Here is a 27,545-nt window from a genome sequence, read left to right on the forward strand (position 1 = left end):
CATACCTCTAGTTGAAAAAAAAAACCCTTACCTTAAGTTAAATACAGTAAAAAAAAGTTAAATTATTTGTGTACTTTAAATAAAATCTAGAACCCTTACCTTTCTTTAGCTATTTTAAACTGGAGAAAAACTGGAGGAAAAAACTGGAGAAAAACATTTACCCACTACTCACCAATCAGCTCTCACCTTTGTGCTGACGTCACTTTTTGATGCTTCTCAGCACTCGCACTGGTTCTGATCTCTCCGCCGCGCTCTCGCGCTGTTTTGTGATGTCACTCTTGGTCACCCATTTGGGAGGAGATGCCAAAGCGCGGTCCAAGTAGTCCTCACTGCAGAACAGGCGAAGAAAGACGCTGCGCCTCACCAGTTGTGAAGTCAGGAGGAAGACGGTTGCAGCCGCAAGGTAGTCCCCGTCTTCATGGTTAGACATGTCAATGAAATTTGACCACCTGCCCAGATCGTGTGGACAATGATGGCGTCCCAAGGAATCCAAATTAAATGGAGTCACACGCAGGCTTCTACCAGGGGCATGTCCCATGAAAACCCATTGCAACCCTGAGAAGTCGTCAACTTTCAAAGGGATGTCAGCTGACACCCCCTGCAGCAGGTTGTGGAGCAGTGCCCCTGGTAGCAGGGTGTGGAACTGCACCGCAGTGCCTTCTGTAGCAGGGTGTGGAACTGCACCGCAGTGCCTCCTGTAGCAGGGTGTGGAACTGCACCGCAGTGCCTTCTGTAGCAGGGTGTGGAACTGCACTACAGTGCCTCCTGTAGCAGGGTGTGGAACTGCACTGCAGTGCCTCCTGTAGCAGGGTGTGGAACTGCACTGCAGTGCCTCCTGTAGCAGGGTGTGGAACTGCACCACAGTGCCTCCTGTAGCAGGGTGTGGAACTGCACTGCAGTGCCTCCTGTAGCAGGGTGTGGAACTGCACCGCAGTGCCTCCTGTAGCAGGGTGTGGAACTGCACCACAGTGCCTCCTGTAGCAGGGTGTGGAACTGCACTACAGTGCCTCCTGTAGCCGGGTGTGGAACTGCACCGCAGTGCCTCCTGTAGCAGGGTGTGGAACTGCACCACAGTGCCTCCTGTAGCAGGGTGTGGAACTGCACCACAGTGCCTCATGTAGCAGGGTGTGGAGCAGTGCCTTCGGTGGCAGAGTGTGGAACTGCACCACAAAGCCTCATGTGGCAGTGTGGAACTGCACCACAGCGACTTTGGTGGCAGAGTGTGGAACTGCACCACAGTGCCTCCTGTGACTGGGCGTGAAACTGCACCACAGTGCCTCCTGTGGCAGGGCGTGAAACTGCACCACAGTGCCTCCTGTGGCAGGGTGTGAAACTGCACCATAGTGCCTCCTGCTGCAGGGTGTTTAACTGCACCACAGTGCCTCCTGCTGCAGGGTGTGCAACTGCACCACAGTGCCTCCTGCTGCAGGTTGTGCAACTGCACCACAGCGCCTCGTACTGCAGGGTGTGGAGCTGCACCACAAAGCCCCCTGTTGCAAGATGTGGAACTGCACCACAGTGTCTCCTGCTGCAGGGTGTGGAACTGCACCACAGTGTCTCCTGTAGCAGGGTGTGGAACTGCACCACAGTGCCTCTTGTGGCAGGATGTGCAAATTGGCTGCACAGCCTGCAAGACAGACAGACGTCACCTGGCTGCGCGCACCCTCCCGCTCGCGCGCGTGCGCGCGTGGCAGGGGGTGGCGATTGTGCGGGAGATCTCGCGGCTCCTCGGCTGCTGAGGTCTCGCGAGAGTGGGTTTTTAACCTGGATAGGGGGGGAGTCGGAGTTGGTGCAGTCCGTGCGGACCGAGTCGGGACAGCAGCGGGAGCGGCGCAATCGACGGAACGAGCAGCAGCAGCAACAGCACCAGCACCATGGCAACGGCCCGCGGCCCGGCCTGGCTCAGCGCCGCCGTGTCCGCCCTGCTCTGGCTCAGCCTGACACCGGCCCGCGGACAGTACGGTGAGTGCCCCGAGTCGCAGGCCGGGTGGGGGGGGGGGGGGGGTAGGGTTGCGGGTCTCCCCTCCCCTGGGGTCGGGGGGGTCTAGGAACCGGGTCAGACCTCCCTCCAACCCGGAGGGGCTGGGGGGTCAGGGACCGTCAGATTTCCCCTGAGGAGGAGGAGGGCAGGACTGACTCAGACCTCCCTACACCCCGAGGGTTAGGAACCGTCATATTCCCCTGGGGTGGGGGTAAAGACCAGGACAGACCTCCCTCCTCCCTGGGGGAGTTTGGTGGGGGTGGTGGTTAGGAACCATCAGATTTCCCCTGGGGTGAAGTTGGGGGGTGGGGGTGGTTGGAGGAGGAGGGGGGGGATGGTTGGAGGAGGGGGGGAATGGTTGGAGGAGGGGGGGAATGGTTGGAGGAGGGGGGGAATGGTTGGAGGAGGGGGGGAATGGTTGGAGGAGGGGGGGAATGGTTGGAGGAGGGGGGGAATGGTTGGAGGAGGGGGGGAATGGTTGGAGGAGGGGGGGGACGGTTGGAGGAGGGGGGGAATGGTTGGAGGAGGGGGGGAATGGTTGGAGGAGGGGGGGGACGGTTGGAGGAGGGGGGGAATGGTTGGAGGAGGGGGGGAATGGTTGGAGGAGGGGGGGAATGGTTGGAGGAGGGGGGGAATGGTTGGAGGAGGGGGGGAATGGTTGGAGGAGGGGGGGAATGGTTGGAGGAGGGGGGGAATGGTTGGAGGAGGGGGGGAATGGTTGGAGGAGGGGGGGAATGGTTGGAGGAGGGGGGGAATGGTTGGAGGAGGGGGGGAATGGTTGGAGGAGGGGGGGAATGGTTGGAGGAGGGGGGGAATGGTTGGAGGAGGGGGGGAATGGTTGGAGGAGGGGGGGAATGGTTGGAGGAGGGGGGGAATGGTTGGAGGAGGGGGGGAATGGTTGGAGGAGGGGGGGAATGGTTGGAGGAGGAGGAGGAGGAGGGGGAATGGTTGGAGGAGGAGGAGGAGGAGGGCGGAATGGTTGGAGGAGGAGGAGGGGGGGCAATGGTTGGAGGAGGAGGAGGGGGGGGAATGGTTGGAGGAGGAGGGGGGGATAATTGGAGAGTGCGGGTAAGACCCGGGTCAGACCTCCCTCCTCCCTGGGGTAGTTGTGGGGGTGGGTGATGGGGGGGGGGGGTTAAGAACCATCAGATTTGCCCTGGGGGAAGGTTGGGGGAGGGAGTGGGGATAGGATCGGTCAGACCTCCCTCCCTCCCTCCCTTGGGGAATGGGTTGGGTGGGGGGGTGAAGAACTGTCAGATTTTCCCTGGGGGTAGGTTGGGGGGGTGGGGGGTAATGTAGGAACCTGAGAGAGGATTAAGACTTTGCCTTGCTCATTGCTAAAAATGTTCAATTTAATTGAATTTCAAACTTTTTTTCTAACCTGGTATGCTCAATTTAATTGCATTCCATATCACTTTTAAATTATTGCAAATTGCCTTATTTTCACGTTACCTATCTCTAGAATATCAATATGTATTTAATATATGTTTACTGGCTCAAACAAATGCAAACTCAATGCTGTATTAGTGCCCAAATCCCCCCTCTTCTCCCCCTCATCTTTAATGACCAAATTTGTTTTCTTTTTACATCTGCCTTCAGTGTAAAATGTTTTCAAAGAGATCAGGTTGTAATAGCACAGTGTGTTTTTTTTCAGATAAAACAATTTAGTTTCACTGGTGCTTTTCTATTCTGAGCTGGTGTCTTGCAGAATGCAGTGTCTGAGTTGCAAGTGGTGAATGCAATATGGTACTGCAGCGCAGAGGCGCTCTCGAAATTTCCCATTTGACATTCATTCTTCTTTATAATTGAGGACACCGAAAAGGGGAAGGAAATCCGTTTCAATAACATTTTATCAAGATCTGAGATGGCAATTAAAATATGCCAAGTCGTTGGCTGTTTTTGTCAAGTTTAGGAAAAGGTAGCAAATGCATTGGAAATAATTGCATAAAGCTGGAAGTAATGAAAGGAATCTAACTGTAAAGGATTAATCAGTGATATATTTATATTATCCTTTACATCACCACGCAGAGACCCAGTTTAGTCACCGCAATATCTAAATTGAGGAAATTCTATAGCCTGATGCTGATGACAGTGCTTATTTTTTTAAGTACAGTAGTTTCATTCCATTTCCACTGCTTTTTCCTTCCTGTCAGTATTGTCTCTCGGGCCTGAAGGACATGTTAATTAATGTAATTCAGTATCTTCTACAGGAAAGCAGTGGAGGCATTGCAAGGTCAGAGTGATCCTGAAAATTAGCTTGGCTGTTTTGATTGGAGATGTTGAGCCAGTATCTTTATAGAGATGTCATCAAGGTTATTTGAACGTAGCCTTTATGGGGGAAAAAAATAAATGGAACCATGGAACACAATCCCACAAACACTGCTGAAAATCCTTTCATCTCATGTAATAAAAACAAAATTTGACAGATTCAGCCCCCATAAAACAGTGTGTCTAATTATGTATGAATGGATATCAATCTCAGTTTTGTATTTTGGGAGTTACTCAAAATATATTATTTAAGTATAAAAAGCACCTCCTGGTAAAGTTGTCATACAAATCTTAATTTTTAAAAATTCATTCTTGGAATACGATAGTTGTCAGCCAGAACGGAATTTGTTGCTAGTGCCTTTGAGAAGGTGGTGGTGAGCTGCTTTCTTAAACTGCTGTAATCCAAGTGGTGTAGGAATTCGCACTTGGTGTTAGATAGGCTTCCTGCCTTAACTGGTCACAATGAGAAGTGATCTCACTGAAACGTATAAAATTCCGAGAAGCTCGACAGGGTAGATGCTGAGAGGCTGTTTCCCCTGTTTGGAGGGTTTAGAACCAAGAGGCATAATCTCAGGGTAAGGGGTTGACCATTTAGGACTGAGATGAGGAGAAATTTTCATCACTGGAGGTTGTGAATATTAGGAATTTTCTAACCCAGAGGACTGTGGTTGCTCAGTCTTTGAATGTATTCAAGGCTGAGACTGATAGATTTTTGGGCACTAAGGGATAGGGGGAGTGGCTGGAAAAATGGACATGTCATGATGATCTTGAACAGCATTGCAGGTCCAAGGAGCTGTGTGACTTACTCATGCTCCTATTTCTTATGTCCTTATGGTAAAAGTTTACTAGCAACAAAAAAAAAATGAAAGCATAGTTAGTGTGGCAGCAGCTGTTATCTGATAATAAAAGCCACTTTATTCTGCAAACAGAATTGCAGCTGAAACAAGAGATCGATTTTAATTTAACCCTGCACTGTCAATGACAATTGGTTTCTGTTATTGTGTCCAGAGCCTTCATAATATACTTCAAGGTTCAAAGGGAGTAAGAAACATTTGTTAGAAGTGGCAGGTAATCATGTCAGATGAAAAGCAAAATTTTAAAGTTTTGCAAAATTATTTCTTTATTTCCCTTGTAAACCTATTTTGAGGAAAGCTTGAGAATGATTTGAGAGTTTTTTGTACTATAAATTGTCTGCTTGAGTGGACTGTTGGAGGCGGGGAAGTTATTTCTTTAAAAAAAAAATCAAGTTTCTCTCCTTGGTAGGATTAAGGAAGAATCTCAATTTTATAGAACATTTAATTCACAAGTTTTAATGTCCAATGTAAAATTGAAAATTTCAGAATACTTATTGCAATGATTATTTTTGGTCAAAAAATGTAAACGTGATGCAACATTTTCTTTTGTAGAATTTGGTGCTCTCGACCAAAGTATTGAAAAATAGCGTGAACTAAGCTAGACAAAAACCAAAAAAATAGGCAACCAACCGATAACTAAAAACTTAGAAGCTCAGAGAGACCAAGAAATGCTCATTGTCCTTTTGACATATATGTTTAAAAAATGGTTCAGTCCCTTTACTTGACAACTACATATTTGTGTAAGCCACTCTAATGTTCAGGACTTCAGAGTATTTGAGATAATTACAGGGAAGAACTCCGTCATTAAGTTTAGTTTCCTTAAATATTGACAGTCAAATTGTCTGGATATTTACAGCTGTTCATGTATAGTTCTTCTATGGAAACAGTTTATTTCCTGGGCCCATGTGAGTTTTATTCGATTTTGCAAGGCAGCTAGAGAATCTCATGCTTCCAACCGTTTATTAAAGGGAAAGAAATGTATGGAATTTGGAGAATATATAATTAATGTTTAAAGATGTAGCTTGGATTGGAGGCTGGTATAAAATGTACTGGAGATGGTTATTCAGTTAGTTCTTGGGGGATTTGGAGAAATTTAGTTATGCTTTTTCAGCACGTACAGTATTGTTATATAGCTGACAGACTGGGCTTCCTGCTTCAGTTCCTTCCCAGCTTAGCTGATTGGTTTGTGATGTCACCCTGGTGGTGGCTGATTGTTCTGTTGATGCTTTTGACCCGTAACCATGAAGTTGAAACCATGGCTGTTGGGGAGTTGGTATTCTGCCGCACAAGCCCTCCAAGGTGCTATGTCACCAGCACCCAATTCATTGATATGGTTATAATATATATTTATATAATTTGGCCACTTGGGATAAAAATTTACTTTTCACCTGACTTCCTTCATGAAGTAGTTCCACATATTCATTTTTTTTAACTGCAAATTTATAGTTCAAAAAAAGTGTGCAAATGCATTTGCTGCCATTCCTGTTATTTCAAGGTAGCACGATAGGATTATATTCCATCATCATTTTGCCTTTCCCCTTTTCTGTCCGGAACAGTGACTTTTATGCTTGAGCATCCCTGCATAAGTAATTGAGTTCTTCACCTTGCAATTGATGCAGGACTGCAGCATCTAGTGTTTGTCCCATTGGAGAGAATTTACCATGTTTTCTTTCTTTTTTGTAAAATGATGAGATATAAAACTATTGTACTTGCATTTGAAGTTTGCATTTTTGAGACCTGTCTACAGGCTGAATGTTTTTGCTCTGTTTACATGGTACCTTCTCTCAAAATTCTAGTTCCGCCATCAAATGTTGGCTTTGCAACCAACATTTGGATTTCAGTTAGAGTCAGCACAGGTGGTGCAAACTGTGTGTAAGAGGGGCAGTTTGAATCACTGCAAGCTTTCTGCTCTCCTCCCCATATTGGAGGGAGCACTGGGAAACAATAGCAGGTGCTTGTGGCTGGAAGGAGGCCATTCTTTTGGAGTGGTGTGGGAGGGGGGAAGGTTTGAGAACAATAATTTTATTTTAACAAAAATTTGCCATGGCTTATTTTGTATTTTGTATTCATGCTGTCCTCTGTCATATTGAGCGATCCTGTCCAGGAAAGTCCAAGCTTGAATTCTAGGTCTGCAGTGAGACAGATCCCACCTAGGGCAGCAGTTAGGATGCAACAATTGGCCCTGACTCTCCCATGCCTAGAAGAAGTAAAATATCACACAGCGATCCTGCTTGTGATAGATATGCTGCCTTGATTTTGAAACATTCGTATGTGTGGCTGAAGACTGAATTGAGTTTTATGGTTGTTGTTTTCACAACCGAGTAGCTCACTGACCCTTGCTGGGCCGGCTGGTGTGTGGAAAATGGCCACCTGGATCGTACAGGGTGATTGGTGCCCTTGCACCTAACTATATGCCAGCAAGACCCAATGGTTTTCAATGGGTGGGGAGGCCAGAAAGTAAATTTTCACAAACAGCTGTTTTTTTCTGTTACACCGATCCATTTTCATCTAGATCTTTCGTCTTCCCTCCCTGTAACCCAAATCGCTGCTGGTTTAATTCAGTGTTTGTGCCATCTAAATTATGGTGCTTCTTAGCATCCAAAATTTTTAGAAAAAGACCCCCTAATTTAACAGCAACTGATAATTAAAAATAATTGCTGCCTGTGCTGTTGGTAGTACAGATTTGCTTCAAGTTTAGCTTCCCTGTCTCCGATGGAGAGTAATACAATAGATTGGAGGGTTTTTTGTTGTTGTTTTGATCGCACCCCATTTAGTCTCAGTAACGAGAGCCAAAGGTGTGTTGTGATGGTGGCAAAGCAGCAAAATTAGATTTTGTGTGTGCTGATGGCCCAAAATAGTGCAACTGTGGGAGCTGGGTGATACAGTGAGAGTGAAAAACAGCAAGGGTTTGAATCTGGCTGCTTGCAGCATGCCAGTTTGTGGAATTACTAATTCATAGTTGCAATCTGACTGGTGGATTTTCCTACTGTTTAATTTTGAAGTGGAAAAATTAAATTGGGCACCATGTAAACACAGCAAGCAATGCAGTCGCGTGATTTTTTTTGAACGGGGGCACAGTGAAATGTTTGCATTTGTACAATGTTAACATTCTGTCCGTCCAACAATGTTGTGAAATGTTTCACTAATGCTTTGTTATATTGTAGAATCGATCAATTAAGAATGCAATGTTTCAGAACTGCTGTGATAGTCAATGTTTTTATTTATGTTATTTTTCATAAAATATGGTTTATCTGTTTTGATCTATATATGCAAACTTTACATTTTTGTGGTAAAACTATTCTTTGAGGACATGAGCAGGTACAGTATTGACCAATGTACAACTTGATTCATTTTAAATTTAATGCAGTTTTTTGGCTTATTCCCTGATAGCTATGGCTTTCACATACTGTAGTTACGTTCAGTTTTTTTCTGTTAATTTATAGCTGCCTTTAGTAAATGTCACGATTTTAATTTTACAAAATGCAGCATTAAATAGGATAAGTGGGTGATGTTCAATGAGGTGATAGATGCCATGTTCAAGGAGTGTCCTACTGCACTTCACTATGTAAAAATCAATCTCTTGCTCAGACAGCAAAATAACTAACTAACCAAACTTTAAGGTTTTTCTTAGGATGTACACACGTGTTCTCGGTCGTATTTATGTGTGTATGTGTGTGTGTTGGGGGGAATCCATTGGGTTTCTAAAGTGATGCAGATTTTTCCTTTATAGAGCACTAACTTAAGTACTGTCGCAGTGTTTCATTTAGTCTTCCTCAAATTTTGCAGAGGTGTGGAGGAACAAGAATTCCCTGATAGAAACATTGTGCAACAATAGCTCCAATATAGGACCCAAGGTTGGTCCTTAAGAAGGATATAGTGACTGGTTTTGCCACACTGTTCATCATCAAGGGCCAGATTCTGCTAGAGCAGGGCATACTGTGGTGTGCTCCTCTTGTTAGACTGACAATTGGAGGTTTAGGTTTCAAAAATTTTGCCCACAAAGTTTCCGGAAGTGTGTGCTGATAATGGTACAGCATGGCATCTGGGGCCTTGGCAAACAATGGGGCAGGCAATGCCTTAACCAAAGAGATTAAAGATCTGAGATATAAAGAGGAGGATGAATTTTACCCACTCTAATGTTAAGTTGGGTGCAGAAAGACGAATAGTGGGAAAGATTGGATTGAGAGAGAAAGGAAAACCTTTCGTTTTCAGCAAAATCAGGCCTTTTTTGTGTATTGGTCTTGATAATTTTCAATTGAAGCTAATAACATTCAATAGAATAAATAGCTCTTACAGAATGCTTTACAGCGCTTTACTTTCTACATCTCAAAAAAATTTAATGTTTACTGAAAGCTTGCTTTGAATTTCAGAGCTGTCAATTTTGTGATTAGACTGCATTAGACATCAATAGTTTAGTAATAAGCACTTTAAATTGAGTTTAAGTTGCAATTCCCAGAGTAATAATTCTTTGGCTTGCAGAGTGTGAGAGTAATGAAAGAGATTCCATACTGTGCTTTGAGCCGCAGCAGCCAAGATTATTCTGACAAATTACTCTGTATTAATGGTCAAATATCCTGTACATTGAGGCAATGCTTACAATGTGTTTCTAGTCTGCTTTAAAATCTTGCAAGTGTTAGGCCTTTCATATTTTATATGTTTAAAGTATGAGATGATGTACATCATGCAAACATGATCTGCAGGGGCTGGCATTTGCTTTGTTAGAAAACGTAGCATTTACAATATGCTGGATTTATTTAAGTTCATATTGAATAATCATTTAACTTCTTAATTGATTGCATTTAGTATAGATTCCCATTCAGTGCTGTAAATGGCAGAAACTGCGCTTCAGGCCTTGGATCACTGCAGACAGGAATTTGCTTAATTACCCTGCTTCTGTCTTTCATGGCTAATTCCATACATTTCATGTAAAGCGTCTCCTACAAATGGAGACGTCATTTTCTGCTTACCCCCGTAAACATTGTTCACAAGTGGAACAAAGTACCTTCTTTGGGAAGGGAGCAGCATTATTGTGGGTTATTGAATGACAATTGAGGTAACTCATGCCACATTTCATTTTGAAGAGGATTTTATCAACCGAGACGGGGAAGAATTAGAATGATTTCCTTTATTCAAAAGGAATATGAAAAATCTCATTTTTTTACAACTGAAAAGACTTGAAGTTTTAGTGTATATCTTCTCTTAACAGATGCTGTAACATCTTATCAAGGTTCTTCACGTGGGCATGGTTAAAGTTTGGTCAAGGAGGTAGGTTTTAAGGAGTGCCTTTAGGTAGGAGAGCAATAGAGAAGAGGTGTAGGGAGGGTATTCCAAAGCTTAGGGCCTAGGCAACTAAAGGCATGGCAACCAGTGGTGGAGCGATTAAAATTGGGGATGTTCAAGAGGCCAGAACTGAATGAGCGCATATATCTTGGAAGGTTGTGGGGCTGGAGAAGATTACAAAGATAGTGAGGAGTTTTTAAACAAGGAAGAGAATTTTAAAATTAAGATGCTGCTTGCCTGGGAGCCATTTTATGTCAGCACAGGCACGCTAGAGGAATGGGACTTGCTGCAAGTTAAAATGTGGGCAGCAGAGTTTTGGATGACCTCAAGGTTATGTAGGGTAAAATGTGAGACACCAGCCTGGATTGCATTGGAATAGTCAAGTCTAAAGGTAATGAAGACATGGATGAGGGTGTCAGCAGCACATGAGCTGAGACGGATGAAGTTGGGGAAATGTTGTGAAGGTGGAAATGGGCGGTCGTAATAGTGCGAATATGTGGTTGGAAGCTCATCTCGGTGTCAAATATGACAACAATGTTGAGGACCGACTAGTTCAGTCTCGGACTGTTGCTAAGGAGAGGGATGGAGCCAGTAGCTAGGGAATGGAGTTTGGAGTGTGGACTGAAAGCAATGGCATCAGTCTTCCTGATATTTAATTAGAGGAAGTTTCTGCTTATCCAGTGCTGGATATTGGGTAAGCAGTCTAATAGTTTAGCAACATAGAGAAGCTGAGAGAGGTGGTGATTATGTAAAGCTGGGTGTCATTAGCATGCAAATGAAAACTAATACTGTGCCTTTGGATACTGTCGGCGAGGAAAAATCGCAGGGGACCATGAATAGATCCTCGGGCGCACCAGAGATAACAATGTGAGAGCAAGAAGAGAAGCCATTGTAAGTGATTTCCTGGCTATGTTCAGACAGATGAGAATGGAACCAGGTGAGCACAGCCCTACCCAGCTGGACGACAGTGGAGAGGCTTTGGAGCAGGATAGTGTAGTCAACCATGCCAAAGGCTGCATAAGGGTCAAGAAGGACGAGGGGGGAAATTTTACCAATGGAAGATGCATAATTCTTGTTATTTGTCAATCTTTAATGACTGGATATATGTCACTTTATACTTTAATGCACCATTATTGGTGCATTCTAATTTGCTTTTATGATAAGTGAACCTAACAATTTTATTTATTTTCCTACCTCCTCAAGTACCATCTGTAGTTGTGATTCAATTTAAATAAACAGGGCCGATGCAACAGGCACAGGGCAGGTTGGAAAGAGGAAGATTTGCATACATATGACTGTATTACTTTCTGTATTTAGTAATTGGTCACAGTTCAGTTTAAAGAAATGCTTTTGGAGTTGACCTTTTTATATCAAATTTTCTGTGTTCCTTTGACATTGAGGACAAAAATCTCTCAAGGTGCTGGTTGAATGTGACACCAGGCCATGGCATTTGGATTGGATTGGAGCGTCTGTGGGAACTGCTTGAGTGAAATTCTAAAAATACACATTAATACTCAAAATGGTTTAACTCCGAATTATTAAAAATTTTGTTTGATCCTGTGTTCCTGAAACCTCTGAAGAAAATTAAATTCCGCTACAAAAATCCCTGTAAATGGCCATATGCCTGCTTATCTTCAGTTTGTAATTTTAACAAATTGAATTCTACTGACAGTATTCCAAGAGCCCATAAGGAATAGCGCCAGAAAAATAAAATGATTCAGAGGAGAGAAATGTGTGGGGAGCCTCTGCTGAGCTCCAATATCACATGAAATATTTACTCAGTTTCTCTATTTCCCTTCTGTGCTAACAAAGCAATTACTGACTGATTAGAAAGTGTCTTTTTGGTAACGTGAAACTGCAGGGTTTTGAGCAAGCAAGCAACGTATAACCAGCCAAATAACAAATTAATTATATAACAACATTGAGCCTGGGTCTATTTTTAAGTCCTGCTTTATTGCGCCTTCTAGCCTTGTGGTTAATCCTTTGCAGATTTTTATTCTTGCACAACTGTTTATATTTATAACGCTTTTTGTTTGGAAATCATCTAGTCATCTTTGCCACCCCCACGCTTCATTATTTCAAGTGATACAGGGTTGAATGTTGTTGATTTGTAATAAAAATCATTGACAAGAATCTCTTCCACTGTAGCATTAGAGTCCTGCAAGCCTTTTGCCCTTTTCCCTGGCCTTAAAACAGAGGACTGTGAAACACTTAAGCATTATCTAGCAATTCAGTTAGTAACTGAGAAACCAGCCCTACTGAGGCAGGCTTATGAACCCATTAAGGTTTGCCTTTCTACTATCAATGCAAACAAACCACCCTCTAGCTTTTTCTCCCCATATTTTAATCTTTGCAAATCTATGTCAGGAAGACTTTTAACTTCAATAATTATAAGGGGTGTTGGACTAGGATTTATTTAAAAAATTACTTGAGACTGGAGGGGCTGAATGGGTTGGACCTTGTCTGATGACCTTTAGTGCCCTAAAATTCTCTTCCAATGATTAAACCATTGCAAATGACCTTGAGACAATTTTCCACTAAAAGGATGGTGTATTTGGTGTCTTGAACTCTTGGGCTGGCCAATTGGACCAAAATGGTCTCTTTCAAACCTGATTTAGCAAACAATAACCTATGTAGCATCTACAGCACAGAAGCAGGGCACTCACCCCAACTGGCCTATGTTGGTAATAAAAACAAAATGCTGGCAATACTCAACAGGTCAGGCAGCGCCTGTGGAGAGAGAAGCAGAGTTAATGTTTCAGGTTGATAATCTTTCATCAGAGCTGTCATCAACCTGAAGTGTTATCTCTGTTTTTCTCTCCACAGGTGCTGCCTGACCAGCTGAGTGTTTGCAGAATTTTCTGTTTTTATTTCAGATTTCCAGCATCTGTAATGTTTTGCTTTTTATCTATGCACCATATGACCCTCCTCCCACCTCTTTTCATCTAATCCTATCAACCTAAACACAAGGGAGAAATGAATAAAGGGTTACTTAGCTTTGCCTTCAATACATCTATGCTTTATATCTATGGGGGGAGGTGGTGGCATAGTGGTATTGTCACTGATTAGCATTTCAGAGACCCAGGGTAATGTTCTGGATACCTGGGTTCGAATCCCACCACAGAGGGAAATATCTGGAATTCAAAGTCAGATGATGAAACCATTGTTGATTGACATAAAAACCCAACAGGTTCACTAATCTCCTTTAGGGAGAGAAATCTGCAATCCGTACCTGGTCTGGCCTGCATGTGATTCCAGACCCACAGCAATGTGGTTGACTCTTAAATGCCCTCTGAGCAGTGATGCTCACATCCCACAAACAAATTTTTAAAAATGCTATAATGACATGCAATTATTTGAACTGATACTGTTTATAACTAATTTCACAAATTCCACAATTGCGATAATGCTAGTTTCAAATGTATCCTTTGATTATAGTGCAGTAGCAATGTCCTCAGCGTGTTTTGCAAAGCTGCATTTGGAAATAAAAACGGGTGTGGAAAATTAATTTGAGGGCCTGAACAGTTACGACTTATGATTATAAGTGACTTACTTTGCGACCGTCTTGATTGGTTTGAGCCTGTTTGAAAATAGAAAGGAAACATTTTCATTATATCGAAAGTAAATTGAGGCCACTTTGATCGTGCTGAAAATTATACAACAGTGTTTGATTTGTAAAATGTGTAACAGAAAGATACCCTGAGTCGCCTTATTGCAGTACAAATTTAATGCTAACTCTTAACTGATTAAATAGTAGGAAAATAACATCAGACATTAGTGTTTCCAGATATAATGCACAAAAATTACTTTAGTGAGGTCTGTTATATGCTCTGTATAATATCTTTCATTACAATGCTAAGAAATTTGGAACTATAAAGTTTTTTTTTTGAAGGTTGTGTGACAAATAAATGGTTTATTTGATGTAGTCTTTCTCTTACTTCATAATTGAGGTGTTTAAAATGATAGGATTTATTGGACTAGATACAGAAAAACTATTATCTGTGCCAGGGATATCCAGCTCAAGGATGTATAATCTTAAAATTAGAGCAAGACCATTAAGGAGTGAAATCAAGAAGCACATTCTTACACATAGGGCAGTGGAAAGCTGGAATTCTCTCACCCCAAAAGGTTTTGGATATTGGGTCAGTTGAAAAAGTCAAGATGGAGAATGCTAGATTTTTGTTGGCTAGGAAATTGAAGGATTGGGAGCAAATGGAATTGATGTATAGATCAGCCATGATCTAATTGAACGGCAGAACGGGCTGGAGGGGCTGAATGAGCTGCTCCCTTTCTGATAATCTTAACTGCCCTAAAATTCTCCCCTAGTGGTTAAACCATTATAAAATATTTGGGGACAGTTTTCCATTAAAAGGTGAACACAAATCTTTGTCAATAGAATAATAAGTTTGATATCTGCAGACTGATATCCAACCTTTCCTTATAGCTCAGTCCCTCCAGCCCAGGAGGGTTAATATATTTAACACTCATGTTTATTCAACATATCTGCAGACTGATGTCCATGAATTGCTTGGAGGCAAGAGAGTTGCATTATATGGTTAATAGAAACAAAACATTTTCATTATAAGTTAGCCTGAGACTGTGACTTAATTGCGAAATCTGGGATATAAAAATGATCCTGGACCCTAGGAGCATAATTCTTCAAAGAAAACCAATATAGAGAAACTAATTTGGGTCACTAGTGTTGCATCAATGTGGGAATTGGGAAGTTGTGAATATTGAAATGTCCAACTGCTTTGTATCCAAGATTGTTTAATAAGATTTGAAATCAGTACTACAAAGGTCAAAAATCGACGTGGTAGTAGGGAAAGATTTTTGATGGTTTGCATTTGGGACAAAATGAGAATAGTTTATGTTTTAGTAGTTAAATAGATACCTGGATAAAATCAGAAGTATTTAGAACCTATTCTACACTTGATTGCTGAAACTCAGATTGCCTAATTTTACTCCTGTTGAACCTGGTATTTGTCACTTTCGATCTACCTCATGCTTCAGAACTTCACGCTCTGGTATCTGGTACTTTATATAAGCCAGTGTTAGAAGTGTGCTTCTGCCTCAAGCTACCATAAAAGGGCAGTGATATCGAATGTAATTTGAAAACAAAAACTGCTGTTAAGTATTATTTACTCTTGTGAAAGGATTTATTAGGAGTAACAACAGTTCAAGAATGTTACTCTATTGAGATGGCTTATTTTACAGCATTCTGTACAGTTACAATTTCACATAATTATATCAAAAATGTAAGTGCATTGGACAAAGGTGTAGTACCCAAGGAGAACTGATTTATAGTCATCAGTTGATAACAAACACAGGTTATGTTTAACTTTCGAAACTTTTTTTTAGAAAGTAGCAGAAACAGCTTATAAGAACTAGGAGCAGGAGTAGGCAATTCAGCCCCTCAAGCCTGCCCTGCCATTCAATACAATCATGGCTGATCTCATTTCGGCCTCAACTCCCAATTTCCCACCCTCTCCCCATAACCTTTCAACCCACTACTAATTAAAGATCTGTCTATCTCCTCCTTAAATTTATTCAGTGTCCCGGCATCCACTGCACCCTGAGGTAGTGAATTCCACGACCCTTTGAGAAAAGTAATTCCCCCTCATCTCTGATTTAAATCTACCACCCCTTAGCCTAAAATTGTGGCCTCTCGTTCTAGAATGCCCCACAAAGGGAACCATCCGCTCCACGTCTACTTTGTCTATCCTCTTTAGCATCTGATATACCTCAATTAGATCTCCTCTCACCCTTCTAAACTCTAGCGAGTATAGGCCTAAACTGCTCAATCTCTCCTCATAAGACAAGCCCTGTATCTCTGGAATCAATCTAGTGAACTTCCTCTGAACCGCCTCCAATGCAACTACATCCTTCCTCAATTAAGGGAACCAAAACTGTGCACAATTACTCTAGGTGCGGTTTCCAGGTGCGGTTTTACCAATGCCTTGTACAGTTGCAACAACACTTCCCTATTTTTATACTCTATTCCTTTAGTAATAAGTGCCAAAATTCCATTTGCCTTCCTTATTACCTGCTGTACCTGCATACTAGCTTTCAACGATTCATGCGTGAGGACACCTAGATCCCTCTGCACTTGGTGACTCGTTGGGTAGTACTCTATGAGTCAGAAGGTTGTGGTTTCAAGTCTCACTGCAGGAATTTGAACACAATCTAGACTGACACCCCAGTGTGCAGTGCTGAGAGAATGCAACATTGTTGCTGGTGCCATTTTTTGCATGATTCATCATACTGAGCCCCACCCCCGCAATCCCTTCCCTCTAAGGTAGACATAAAAGATCCTAAGGCAGTATTGTGATTGTGTCCTAACTAATATTTTTCCCCTTTTTATGTAAAAAAAAATCAGAAACTGATTACCTGACAATTATCACATTGCTGTTTGTGGAGTTTGCTGTGTACATTTTGCTTTCCATGATTCTTGCATTACAACAGTTACTACATTTTAACAAGTGCTACATTTTTGAAAAGTACTTCATTGACTGTAAAGCACTTAAGAGATGCTCTGAGGTCGCGAAAAGTGTTCTATAAATGCAAGCCTTTTATTTATAAGACAATGCTAGAGATTGAGAAGTTGTCATGTAGCCACATCTTGTTAGGAACTTATAGTTGCGAGATTATTATCCAGTTATCAGTGTGATTTGGATGTAGACCTTATCATCCCTCAGCTTATGCAATAAATTGTGGATTTTGTTCTCAGCTTTTTTTGGGTTTCTTTGGTCTTGAGATGGCTACTCCGGGCTCCTGCCATTGTCCTTTGTAACTGATTGTCCACGTGTATTCTTTTTTTATGCGTACCTAGCCTGATGGAAAATATTACAGACTTTGTTGGCCACCTTCTGGCTCAAAACGATCCAGGCCAAGCATTTCAGTGAGTGGGATTCAAATCTACATTTGTCCCCTGCTTTGTGACAATTTTTTTGGTGTGAAATGGCAAATAACTTTGTCATGAAAGCACTCCCTGTGCACAGCAGGGGAGCCTTAGGTTAAAATAGGCAACCTTTCTAAATTATTTCTACTCTGGTTTTAGGGGCTAGACAATTAATTTACAAACCCAATAGTGTTTTGTGCTGAACCTGCACCGCTAAACTTCTCCTGAGAGAAGGATCACTAATGCACCCCTGGAATTGCCCTGCTAACTAACACTCATTCTCCAAGCTCGCATGCGAATCATAACCTTTCAGGAGAAGTTTTAGAAATAGATCAACCCACAAGTGAGGAGTTAAAACAAAGGGAGCGTGTGTGTCCATAGATCTCTGAAGGTGGAGGGGCACGTTAGTGGGGTGGTGAAAAAGGCATATAAAGGCACTTGCCTTTATCAATCGAGGCATAGATGACAAAAGTAGGGAGGTCATGTTGGAGTTGTATAGAACCTTAGTGAGGTCACAGCTGGAGTACTGTGTGCAGTTCCGGTCGCCACATTATAGGAAGGATGTGATTGCACTGGAGGGGGTGTAGAGGAGATTCACCAGGATGTTGCCTGGGAGGAAACATTTATGTTATGTAGAGAGGTTGGATAGACTTGGGTTGTTTTCGTTGGAGCAGAGAAGACTGAAGGGCGACCTGATCGAGGTGTACAAGATTATGAGGGGCATGGACAGGGTGGATGGGGAGCAGCTGTTCCCCTTGGCTGAATGGTCAGTCACGAGGGGACATAAGTTCATGGTGAGGGGCAGGATGTTTTGGGGGGATGTGAGGAAAAACCTTTTTACCCAGAGGGTAGTGACAATCTGGAATGCGCTGCCTGGGAGGGTAGTGGAGGCAGGTTGCCTCACATCCTTTAAAAAGTACCTGGGTGAGCACATGGCACGTCATAATATTCAAGGCCAAGTGCTGGTAAATGGGATTAGGTAGGTAGGTCAGGTGTTTCTCACGTGTCGGTGCAGACTCGATGGGCCAAAGGGCCTCTTCTGCACTGTGATTCTGTGACTAAAACCTTCTGGAAAGAAACTGGGGTTGGTGGGGGGTGTGGGGGTGAGGGGTTGGGGGGGAGGGCAGACTTGTGATAAGAAAAATACTTTGTGGAATTTCTCTCAATTCCAGTTGTGACAAATTTTAAGATAGTTTTAAGCTGCAAATTCAGGCCACTGCAAAGTCTGCATAGATGGGCCAAGATTTCTGCCTGTGGATTACTCTTTGTACAATTTCATAGACATCTATGCATTCTATGTACTGTCACTTGTTTCTGAGCCAAATGAAGCATCTACTGGGCTATGAAGAATTTTTTGGAGAAAGTACCAGAATAAAAGTTCAAGTTCACTAATTGGTGCAATTTTGAATACAGAGTACCTTTACAGGAATGAGCTTTTGGTATGTTATCTGGGGTAGGTTTTCCAAAACGTTGTCTTATCTCTTTGTAATGCATGTTCAAATTGTTATCAGAAAGATCAGAAAATCAGTCCACACTTAGGCAGTGATTTTGTCTGGCCATCATTGCCAAGTTTTTTTTGCACAAGATATTGTCATGTCCTGAAGACGTGAAAGGGATCATAAACTGCTTAAATCAAACCCTACTTTTTGCTTATTTACAAAAGTGGTCTTTGCTGAACCAAAAGGTGGCTGCTGCAGATCACGTGATTCACAAGTTGGCTATAGTTTCTGGAAATTTCCAGCAGCAGTTACAGGACAAAAGCTCAGCCCTCATCCTTGTGGAACCTCACACCTCTCATTGATTGATTCATTACAATCAATGAAACCAGGGACCAGCAGATCTGTCACCCCAGCCTGGTCCCATAACAAAGGGAGAGCTATCGAAACTCACTGTAGCTGCAGAGATGCTGAAATCCACCATCTCCTAAGGTGAACAATGGATTTTGACCAGAGGAATAGAAACTACTTTTTAGCCTTCAGCTGACTCATTAATGGGCAATGTCACATGATGAAGCTTCTGCCCTTTGGAAGGCTTTAATGTTACATTTCTAGACTCGCACCTCAGTCTGCTATCCAAACTCCAGCCTGCAAACATCAAAGCAGGACTCCAGGCTGACCAACAGTCTGCGTCAAGTCTAAGCCTCCCTGAAGCTTTTAAAAATTGACCTCTCAGATAGAGGGGTTGGGGAAACACACCACAGTCTACTTCAAAAATTAAAAACAGCCCTGCTTACGGACAGATGGCAAGAAAATTAAGGAATTCAATTTTGCCTTTCCCCTTGTGTAACAATCTGTAGATTACTTACTAAAGCAATTACAGCAACTTCAAGGTGCAAAATTCGGTTTACTACATTCGCACAGCTTTACATTCAGACAAGTTAGGTATAGTACAGGATAGATTTTTTTTATTCATCCACATGATGTGGCTGTCGAAGAGATTGAAATGGTTTAGTCACCTGTTGTGGAGAGAGAGAGAGAGAGGAAATATGGTGAGGCAAATGATGGAGATGGGACTGCCAGGAAGGAGGAGAAGAAGAGGACCTAAGACCGGATGAAAAGATGAGGTGGCGAGAGACTTAAACGCAGTGAGATTGGAACATGATGATTGACAGAAGCAGATGGGGTTGGGTTCTTGACCAGCATTGTGGCGAACCTAAGTAAAATGGGAGAAGCCAAAACGAGAAGAAATGTGGGCATTGTTGGCAGTCCCTAATTACACTTGAGAAGGTGATAGTGAGCCACTATCTTGAACCACTGCAGTCCATGTGGTGCAAGTACACCCATAATGCTGTTAGAAAGGGAGCTCCAGAATTTTGACCTAGTGATGAAGTATGAATGGCAATTCATTTAAAAGTCAGGATGGTGGTGTTCCACACACCTGCTGCCCTTGTTCTTCTAGGTGATATTCGCCGTGGATTTGGAAGGCACTGTCAAATAATCCTTGGTGAATTTCTGCAGTGTACCCTGTAGATGGTACACACTGCAGCCACTGAGCGTCGGCGGTGAGGGGAGGCAGTGAATGTTTATGGTGTTGGATGAGGTGCTGATCAAGCAGGTTGCTCCTTGAGTTCTATTGGAGCTGCACTCATCCAGACAAGTGGGGAATATTCCATCACACTCCTGACTTGAGCTTTGTAGCTGGTAGGAAGGTTTTAGGGGGCAAGGATGTGACTTAGTACAGAATACCCACCTTACTGATCATCTCTTGTGGTCATAGAATTTGTGACTGTTTCAGTTAAGTTTCCAATAATAATGACCCTCAAGATGTTAATAGTGGGGAATTCAGCAATGGTTGCTGTCAGTTTCATGGGGAGGTGATTAGACTCCATCTTATTGGAGATGGTCATTACTTAGCACTTGCATAGCATGAATGTTATATGTTAATGTGTTAATAGCCTGAATTAGTTTTTCTTTATTGGCTTCCTTTGAAGAAATATGGTACTAAGATTCTTTACCCCAGGATCATTTTTAAACTCCAAATTTAGCAATTAAGTCTCAGTCTCAGGCTAACTTATGATGAAAATGTTTCCTTTCTATTAACCATTTAATGCAACTCTCTTGACTCCAAGCAATTCTGGACATCAGTCTGCAGATATGCTTATTTAACACGAGTGTTAAATATATTAACCCTCCTGGGCTGGAGGGACTGAGGAAAGGTTGGATAGCCTGGGATTGTTTTCCTTGGAGCAGCGAAGGTTGAGAAAGGACCTAATAGAGGTGTATAAGATTGAGGGGCATAGATAGGGTGGATAGGAAGGCACTTTTTCCGTTAGTTCAGGGGTCAATAACCAGGGGGCATAGATTTTAAGGTAAAAGGTAGAAGGCTAAGAGGGGAGTTGGAAGAAAAATTTTTTTCACCCAGAGGGTTGTTGGAGTCTGAAACTCACTGTCTGAAATGGTTGTTGAGTCAGAAACGCTCGTAACATTTAAGAAGTATTTAGATATTCACTTGCATTGCCATAGTCTCTGGGGTTATGGGCCAAGCGCTGGAAAATGGGATTAGCGTTGTTAGATCTTTGTTGACTGGACAGACACGATGGGCTGAATGGCCTCCTCCTGTGCTGTAAACGTCTTGAGTTTTACTTGCCACTTATCAGTCCAAGCCTGAATATTGTCCCCGCAGGCAGCAAGATCTGAACGGATTGCTTCATTATTCTGAGGAGTTGCGAATAGTACTCAATACTCTGCAATTATCAGCAAACACCCCTGCTTCTGACATGATGAAGAGAAGGCCATTAATGTAGCAACTGAAATTCATCCTAGCACACTGCCCAGAGGAACTCCTGCAGTGTTGTGCTGGGGCTGAGATGATTAGCCTGCAACATCCACAACCAACTTCCTTCTTGCTAAGTATGAATCCAGCCAATGAAGAGTTTTCATCCTGATTCTCATTGACTTCAGTTTTAGAGTTCTTGATGCCACACTATTCAATGCTGCCTTGATGTCACATTCATGTCATCTCTGGAATTCAGCTCTCTTGCCCATGTTTGGACCAAGGTTGTTATCAAGCCTTGATCCAAATTGAGCATCAGTGAATAAATTATTGGTGATAGCTTGGTAGCATTGTTGTTTACACCTTGCATTACTTGCTGCAGATTTGAGAGTAGACTGGTGGGGATTGCCGCAATTGGATTTTTTTCTTGCCTTTTGTGGTTGGAGCATACGTAAGCAGTTTTCCACATTGTCAGCTAGAGGCCAATGTTGTAGCTGTACGGGAACAGCTTGGCTAGCTGTGGAGCACAAGTTTTTTCACAGCCACGATGTTGTCGGGGCCCCTAACTTTTGTGGTATCCAGTGCGCTCAGCCATTTCTTGATATCATGTGGAGTGAATTGAATTGTCTGAAGGCTGGCAGGTGCAGCATAATAATCTGTATACACTGCACCAGAAATCTGCTTTAATTCCATCCTTTGAGGATCAGGCCTATTGCACTGGTATGACTTGTTAATCCCTACACAAGCTGTTCTTCTGGCCTATTCTATTTCTCTTCCCTCTGCTAGTTTTCTGCTGAAAATGGTAGGTTTTGGTGGTTGGTGGCATTCTATCTTGCATTGATATCTTGCTTTTCAACCATGCATTAACCTGAAAACTGAGAGTAAGGAGCAGCAGAGGCAAAGCCAGTCTTTGCTTAATGTCCAGACCTCCAGGGTTCACTGGACAACAGTCAGGCCTTGCTAGAATTTTTTCTCACTCTCCATTTCATTCCTCCTCACTTTCTCCCGCGAATTGAGATAATTTGTGCCCCTATTGCTGCTCCAGCTGACATTGGTTAGGACAGCAAGATTAGCCAACTTAATATAGGCCAGGCATTGAATTTGGCATCCCTTCGACCTGTATGGCTATATAACTGTTTCTGGGTTAGAAACCTATTTCACTGTTGGTCTTTCTTTCTATCTCATCAATGCAAAGTGTGTGCTTTTGAAAACTTATTGTAATGGGTAAGTGGTGGGTTTATAATTCACCTTTGGATTCTGAAACATACCCCCTGCACTTTGTGCTGGTGAAGTGTTAAATGTAAAAAATTCCTATTGTAATTTTATGTTTGAAATATTATTAAAAAAAGAATTTTCAATTGCATTCCATGCACATTGTGCATTTGTCAAAAGATGCATGCACATTGAAATTGACGAAAGCATAACTACGGTGAGGCGCACAATCCAGGGGCCTGAAAGATGTTTTGTATTTTGTAGACTTGGTTTATTTGTGTTTCTTTTAAATAGAGAATATTTTGCCTGTGCACTAATATTGGGAGTTTGCAAAAAAAAACATTTTGAGACAAGACAACTGCTCTATCGAGATTAAATATGAAGGCTGCTGTGTGCTCCATACTAGCTGTTGTGCTGTGATGTGATCATAGTGGTTGATGAATTAAGTAAAGAGGTAAGTTTTTCACTTGAAATGGTAGAATAGTCAGTACCTTTCCATTTCATTAAGAAATAGACATTAAAGCAAGATTACAATGGGTAGGAAAAGTGTGCGAGGAGGACCAGTATAAAGGGATATTCCCAGCTTTGTGTTTTTTGGTAAACAAAAGGTTGTTTTTGCAACTAATTCACTGCTTTGCAGTCCACTTAGCATTATCAAAAAGTTATTTGTCCAAAGCACAGCCAGCCACAGGGAGAGTGCACACCTGTTCGGGAGAAAAATCATTTGATTTGAAACGTTAACTCTGTTTCTGTCTCCACAGATGCTGCCAGAACTGCTGAGTTTTACCAGCATCTTCAGTTTTATTTCTGTTTTAATTGATCTATGAGGGTGGGACTGTGTCGTGCCTCCAGTTGCTTACTGAGCATTGCTGGCACTGTACCCTCTAGACAGACTGCAGGTCATTGCAGATGGGTCTCTTTCTTGGAGAGATGCCTTATTTTGAAGGAACCTGTTTGAGTTCTGTCTGTCCTTTTAGTTTCAAACAGAAGTGGAACACATACCTACCCATACTCTTTTTGTTGTAAGTAGCTACGTGACTGAGCTGATGCAGCTAAGCAAGTCCAATCCAAGTGTTCAGCTTTGTTAGCCAAACCTGTTATTTTGTTTTATCAAACAGGAATCCAATGTATTACTTTCTAGAGTTAAGGTACAAATCTAGCCAGGTGCAGAGGAAAGCTTTCTCTTCTATTCAGCTACATCACCTCAGATGCACATCCCTCACATTGCACCAAGGTGCTTTTCTGCTTCCCACTGTTTGTTGCAGTAATTGTCCTGTGGCCCTGAAATGAGTTTGCTGATTCATGCTTCAGTGGTGGTGGTGGTGGTGGTGGTGGTGGGGGGGGGTGGGGGTGGGGGGGCAAAATATTGTACTTCAGCTCCATATCAACAAGGAACAGGATTTAGACATGGGACCCTTTCATCCCACCGTTCTGCATTTGAGGGCACTAGTATTAAATCCAACTGTTACAATAGGATTTTAAAAACACTCCATGGAGTTATTTTTTAATTGTAAATCAACTTTTTTTGGCTTTTCTGTATAAGCAACAGAAATCAATGGGAACGAATTGAATACCAAATCTGCAGTACCATTGGGCTACTTATACTTGAACCTAGGAATAGTTGTTATAGCAATGGGACATGAAAAGCAAAAGCAAATTAATGGACTTCCCTCCCAATAACCTTGTTAATTGAAATGATCCCTTTGCTGCCTTCAGATCTATTTGAGTCTTTGACTAAACATTCTCTCATTTTCAGGCTTTTGTCTTTCCAGTTATGTCTAAGAACAAATCTCTCACTGCTGCATTGGATATTTAAGATTGAAAATATAATTTTGCATTGGTAGCCTGCCAAGTTTCGATACCTAGATATTTTGCTTGATGTCACCAGAAACGTTTGTAGCTAAACGTGCTTTGTGCCACTAGGCTTTTGTTCCCACTTTAGCTGGCTGAGGAGTGATCTGATCAAATTTTTCAGGATGTCAGGGGGAACTAATAGAAACTAACAACCCTATTTTTGCTGGCTGAGGCGTCTAGGATTAGGGGACATTGCTTAGTTGTTAGAGCCAGTTAATTTAGGAAATAATTATCCTCGTAAAAAGTGGTAGAATCGCTCTCCTGCAAACTGGTTGATTCTAGGTCAATTGTTAATTTTAAATCTGGGATTGATAGATTTTTGTTAACCAAAAACATTGATGGATGCAGGGCACAGGTGGGTATGTGGAGTTAGTTTGTTGATGAGCTATGGAATAGCAGGGCAGACTTGGGGCTAAATGGCCTACTCTTGTTCCTGTGTTTGGTGGTTATATGCTGATTCTAATGCACCCTCATGGCAGTCAGACCCATTTTAATATGTAAGCAATGTTGAAATGTATGTTTTGTCATTGGGATTGCAAAATGTCTATTTATATCTGTGCCAAGCACCCCTGGGTCAGGTATAGCATAGCCCACTCTGCTCCAGTGTGACTCAGTCCCCAGCCTCCAAACATCTCTTACTGCACCTCTTATTCCATTTCCCACACTAGCCATCCTGTGGCCTGAGTGATATTGACATTTACCACCACAAGTTGCATACATATAATGCCTTTAACAGTTAAAACGTCCCAAAGCACTTCACAGAATCAGAATCTCAGTGCAGAAGAGGCCCTTCGGCCCATCGAGTCTGCGCCGACACATGAGAAACACTGTATTACACAGCAGTATTACCAAACGAAATTTGACATGGAGGGGCATAATGACCAAAAGTTTAATCAAAGAGGTATGTTTTAAGAAGCACCTTAAAGGTGGAGAGAGACAGACAGATAGGGTTACGAAGGGAATTCCAGAGCTTGGAGCTGAGGCAACTGAAGGCTCAGCTGCCAATGGTAGAGTAATTGGGGGTGCACAAGTGGCCAGAATTGGAGGAGCGTTGAGATCTACAAAGATTGCTGGGCTGTCGGGGTTCAGGTTACAGAGATAGGAGCAGTGGGAGCGAGGTCATGAAGGGATTTGGACACACGGAATATTTTACCGAGGCCCCAATCTAACCTTAGCTTCATTTGAACACTGAGGCCCACAGCATTTTATATTTTTTAAATCCTGTGTAAACTGCAGATATTCACTGCAGTTCTTAAGTACTATCTTCCATATGTTGTAAAAATGACCAAAAACCTGACTACTTGTGCACGAATGTAGCATTAAGGTAACGTGTATATCAGGAGTAGAATGCAACAGCTGCATAAGGCCAGAGCCATGCTCAGAACCCAAATCATGATCATAAGAACCTTGGGAAAAATGCTTTATTTTCAAATCTTAAGGGTAGCATATTGATTAAACTCAGTCAATTGATAATTATTGTATTTTTTAAATGTACAAAAAGTGACAGAACTCCGAGTTTAGAAACTCACTCCAATGTGCTATCTATTAGCCAGATTCTGCAATTCATTGTTACTCGACTGTTTACATCTAGGGTTTCCATTTTAAATGTTTACATTAGGGGATTTAGAGTTTGCATAAAAGAGTAATCAAAAATTGAAAACAGGCAGTGTGTACAAACATAGGTTTTAATAAAGCTCTTTGTAATTTGAATTTTTAAAACTTTTTTGGTTTCTCTATTACTGTGTACTTAGTTGTGACTGTGCTCTGCACATTCCAGTGGAGTGAATGTTGCAAGCGCTACAGTATGTGTAGGAACTTGTTCAGTAAGGCTAACAATTGTACAGAATAGCTGAATTGGTTCCTAGAGAAGTTTCCATTACCTCCTGTTTTAAATTCTTTAATACTTAATAAGCAGATGGGTACTTCTAGTTAGATTTCCCTGTGCAATAAAATGAATCAAGTGGTTTATTTATGTCTGTTCTTGATGTTGAGGTATAATGGAGTTGGGTATATTTCGTGGAGTTGAAAAGAACATTACTGGGGAAGTTGCTGAATTTTTCTGCTCGGGATATATTTCCAGTGCAATAAAGGTACTTCAACATCCTCAAAAGCCAACTGTCGCGTACAGTGATCAGTAAAGAGCCATGTTCAGCTACATCATCGGTTAACTACAAATCCAAAATATCTTAATGTGGCCGGTTACAAAGAGCACAACAATTTACTTTTCTTTATATTTTAACTTGTGCACACATCACAGATTTCTAAAACACTAATCTATTCCTATTCATTTCTGTGTAGTAATGTTCTGACCTATTTAATTCCTATTTCTAATGAATCTCAGCAAATTATTCTTTCACCTAAGGAAGCCTTGAGTACATAACTAATTAATAACTCCATACTCCACATTTCCTATGTACCCTTTTTCCATTTCAGTACCTAACATTGTGACTTATTCTTGTTAAATTATGTGTACTGTTACTTTCTGTTATTGTATTCTAAGCTAATTTACAAATAAACAATTTCTGTTATAACCTGTCTAGAGTTAAGAATATCCTCAGTTTAGGGCTGCTTTGACTACTCTATCACTACATTTCTACTGCCCTCCCTCCAGCTGGGTTTGTCAAGTCACCCTTGTCAGAAACTAAGCTGACAGGCGACACCTTTGAGCTGTACTGTGATGTGGTAGGGAACCCCACACCAGAGATCCAGTGGTGGTATGCTGAGGTCAACAGGGGCGACTCGTTCATACAACTGTGGGATGGTGCTCTGAAGCGGCGGGTTTCAATAAACACAGCTTACGGCAGCAATGGAGTGAGTGTGCTGCGTGTCACTAGGTTGGGCCTGGAAGATACGGGGACTTACGAGTGCAGGGCCAGCAACGACCCCAGGCGGAACGACCTCCGACAAAATCCAGCCATTACCTGGATACGAGCCCAGGCCACTGTTGTCATCCTACCAAGTGAGTACTACGTATAGTGGTACC

General features: G+C 42.3%; 1 protein-coding gene across 1 annotated transcript in view; it reads left to right on the forward strand.

Moving 5' to 3' along the window:
- Positions 1 to 1,874: 1,874 nt before the first annotated feature.
- LOC144669943 (neuroplastin-like) overlaps positions 1,875 to 27,545 on the forward strand; it is a 66,592-nt gene continuing 40,921 nt past the window's right edge. Inside the window, exons 1-2 of the mRNA XM_078532225.1 lie at positions 1,875 to 1,962; positions 27,174 to 27,521. Of these exons, the coding sequence (XP_078388351.1) occupies positions 1,875 to 1,962; positions 27,174 to 27,521 (436 nt within the window). The remainder of the gene's footprint in view (positions 1,963 to 27,173; positions 27,522 to 27,545) is intronic.

The sequence above is a fragment of the Cetorhinus maximus genome, chromosome 30, assembly GCF_964194155.1.
Source record: "Cetorhinus maximus chromosome 30, sCetMax3.hap1.1, whole genome shotgun sequence".
Classification (NCBI taxonomy): domain Eukaryota; kingdom Metazoa; phylum Chordata; class Chondrichthyes; order Lamniformes; family Cetorhinidae; genus Cetorhinus; species Cetorhinus maximus.